General features: G+C 37.5%; 3 protein-coding genes across 3 annotated transcripts; all 3 read right to left on the reverse strand.

Annotated features, from left to right (window-relative positions):
- Window position 1: 1 nt before the first annotated feature.
- Window positions 2-619, reverse strand: TM35_000022530 (uncharacterized protein; the record flags this gene model as incomplete). Its single annotated transcript, XM_029021571.1, has 1 exon — window positions 2-619. A coding segment is annotated over one exon (618 nt), but the record flags the coding sequence as incomplete, so codon positions are not given.
- Window positions 620-1,122: 503 nt separating this feature from the next.
- On the reverse strand, window positions 1,123-1,818 carry TM35_000022540 (uncharacterized protein; the record flags this gene model as incomplete). The annotated part of the gene is made up of 1 exon (XM_029021572.1): window positions 1,123-1,818. One exon carries the CDS (start codon window positions 1,816-1,818, stop codon window positions 1,123-1,125), a length of 696 nt encoding a protein of 231 aa, XP_028886994.1.
- Window positions 1,819-2,276: 458 nt separating this feature from the next.
- TM35_000022550 (caltractin) lies at window positions 2,277-2,843 on the reverse strand (the record flags this gene model as incomplete). Its single annotated transcript, XM_029021573.1, has 1 exon — window positions 2,277-2,843. One exon carries the CDS (start codon window positions 2,841-2,843, stop codon window positions 2,277-2,279), a length of 567 nt encoding a protein of 188 aa, XP_028886995.1.
- Between the last annotated feature and the right edge of the window lie 339 nt (window positions 2,844-3,182).

Genomic DNA, 3,182 nt, shown 5'->3' on the forward strand with positions numbered 1-3,182 from the left:
TATTATTATTATTATTATTATTATTATTATTAAAGTGATTCGCCGTATCTGGGGATTTTACTGCATAAGGAATGTTCACAACATCCACAGTGTCATTATTTCCTTCTTCTTTTTCTTTTTCTTCTTCTTTGCATATATTTCCATCTGCATATGTGTAACTCTCTGCGTGTCTTTCTATATCCTCTCTCCCATGAGTTCGTAGTATATGAATAAAGTTGTAAATGCATTCAATATCCCTTGATACCTCCGCACGCCGTCTAGTGAGTTCAGCATCCCACACACTTAACTCCATTAGTGTTGGACTGCTCTCACAGCAGTTTAATTCCACATTGTGAATCCACTCAGTAGCGGTATCATCATCATTATCATCATGGGAGGGATAATCCACTTGTATTTCCTCCTTTTCCTCTTCCCTTCTCTTTATATCTTTTCTGCGGTTGCTGCTAGGGGTAGTGGCCCGCACATCCGTATTTCCAATGTTTGCAGAATTCTTAACAGGACTTTTTTCTTTCTGACCTCTTTGTTGCTGTTGTTGTTGTTGTTGTTTGGGAGAAGATGATGGAATGTGAGAAAAAGTGTGCGGTTCGGGAAGGGGACGTTTACTTTTAGTTGAAGACATTTGTGTGGGAAACACAATTACTACGAGGGAACTCTACAGAGTGAGATATATAGATAGATAAAGATGGATATGTACAGTAATAACCAACTAAGAGAGAGAGAGATAAAAATCTATTAAAAAAGAAGAACAAAGAAAACAAAAAAAAAACAAAATGGAATGAGGAGAGAATAGAGAGTACAGTGACTCCATCATCAAAACGATAACTCCAGTCACGATAAAGAAAGAAGAAGAAGGAAAAAAAAAAGAAATAACAAGCAGAATATTGTATATATAAATATATAATTCTCTCCACACACTTATTTTTTCTCCTTAACTAATTAAACTCAGAAAATCAAACAACTAGAGGAGTAACATCTTGTGGGGAAAAAAAAAGAAAAAGGGAATAACAATTTGAGCACATACAAACGGGCGCACAAACAAACAAACAAACAAACAAACAAACAAACAAACACACACACAAGTGCAAAAAGAGGAAAAGAAATATCAGTACCGTTCCTTCACCATCAATCTTCACCAGTGCCCTTTTCCTTGCTCTTCACATACCGAAGATACGATCGCAGCTTCACCTCATCCATGGCCCGCAGCCCAAACGGTTCATCTTCTCCCCGCCGATTGAGAATCGCCGTAATTTCCGCCAACAGTTGTGTCTTTTCCGCCGAATTATTTCGATTTGTCGTCATTTTTGACTGTTCCTGTTCTCTACGCCGCAGGGCAGCCTCCAGCACGGGATTTTCCCCCGCTGGTGTCTGCAGGGGATTACCGCCCGACGGCTTCTCCGTAATATTTTCACTTTCCACCGGCATCTCCGCCGCTGTTGTTGTTGTTGTTGTTGTTGGGATTCCTGTGGATTTGGTTTGACGATCTTGTGGAATACCCCGCTGCTGAGAGGCCTTCATACGATTCTCCACCGCCCGTAAACGTTTCTGTCTTTCCTCTTCTTCATTGAGAATGGGGGGTTGCACAGAGTTTGACGGTTGTTGTTTTCCTTTTTCCTTTTGTTTTTCTTTTTCTTTCTGTTTTTCTTTGTCTTTTTGTTCTTCTTTATTTGCAGTCTTTTCCACACATTTCTTGCAGTGACGAACGCAGTGTTTCTTAGGGGCACAATCATCACAGACCACAATATTACACATATCACATTGATGTTTCCAGAGAAGTAACCCAAAACTCCGTTTACAGAATGGGCATTCCGTATCTGACATTTTAGGGGGTCAAGACTCTAAATAATTAATTAAATAAACAAATAAATAAATATAGATGAATAACCAAAATCAAAATATGGTTCTTCCGTATATATATATATATATATATATCTATCTCACTAATCACTTAGTTTAAAAATACAAAAAGAAAAAAAAACAAACAAACACCTTTTTCACAGACAAAAAAAAGAAGAGAGAAAAAGGAAAAAATAAGAAAATCAAGCAAAGAAAAAAAAAAAAAGAGAAACAAAAAAACAACCACTCAGTCATTAAAAACACGTTAAAGAGGAGAACAAAAAAAAAAAACTCTTAGAGCTTCCAGAGTTCAACAGATGTACATTACATTCCTATTATGACACATACACAAAGTTGTGCACAGCAAAAAGAAAAAAAAGTTCAATAGCATCAGCAGCGGTATATCAACAAAAGCAAAACAAGGAAAAAAAAAGAACTTAATACTACTCCTCTGATCTTCTTGCAGTCTCAAGAATTGTAGAAAATGTCGTAAAATCCAATGCAGGAGTTGGTACGCCAGTTACAAGTTTATCAAACATCTCATTTACCTCTTGGTCCGTCAGACACTCTTCCATTTCAGCAGCGGCCTTTTTTAAACTTTCCTTCGTGATAAAACCAGGGTAATTCTTATCTTCCAGTAAATGAAATGTAAAAAGCAACTCTTGCTCATATGTACGCCTACTCAACATCTTCAAAACAACAGCAACAAACAAATTCTCATCCACTGTATCATGTTCAGTAGAAGTCTGAGTCTTCGAAACATCCAAACTTTTAACAGTCGATAAACCAGCTTCATCAGATTCTTGTTGTCTTTTAGATATTGCTTCTTCCTTTAGTTCATCTTGAGCAGCTTGTACAAGCACACGCAAATCTACACGAGACATACGTACACCGGTAATAGTGTGAATCGCACGAACTAGATCATGAAGAGAAATACTGCCCGAGCCATCCTCATCAAAGACGTGAAATACATCAAGAATATCCTCTTTCAACGCATCAAGAGCAGCCATTTGCACAAAAAAGAAAACAACTCCTTCACTAAATCAAATAAAAGAAATAGAACAACAAAAAAGAGATACAAAGCAGACTCCAACAAAAGAAAAATAAATAAAACTTCAGCAATAAAAAAAAGTTCTCAAAAACAAAATCAAAGAAAACAATTAATTACGAAAAATACCATATATAACACCACTACCCAAAAGGAGGAACGATACAAGATGTGTTTGGGTATGTGGGTATGTGTACGTCAGTCTCTCGCACGTCACCCGACCGCAGAACAACACGTTCATGCTCGTGCGGCTTGAAATGAGTGCTGCCGATCACGTTATTGGAGGATTGGGGAGGGGGAG

This window comes from Trypanosoma theileri (assembly GCF_002087225.1).
Source record: "Trypanosoma theileri isolate Edinburgh chromosome Unknown TM35_Tth_2_V1, whole genome shotgun sequence".
NCBI classification, from domain to species: Eukaryota; Euglenozoa; class Kinetoplastea; order Trypanosomatida; family Trypanosomatidae; genus Trypanosoma; species Trypanosoma theileri.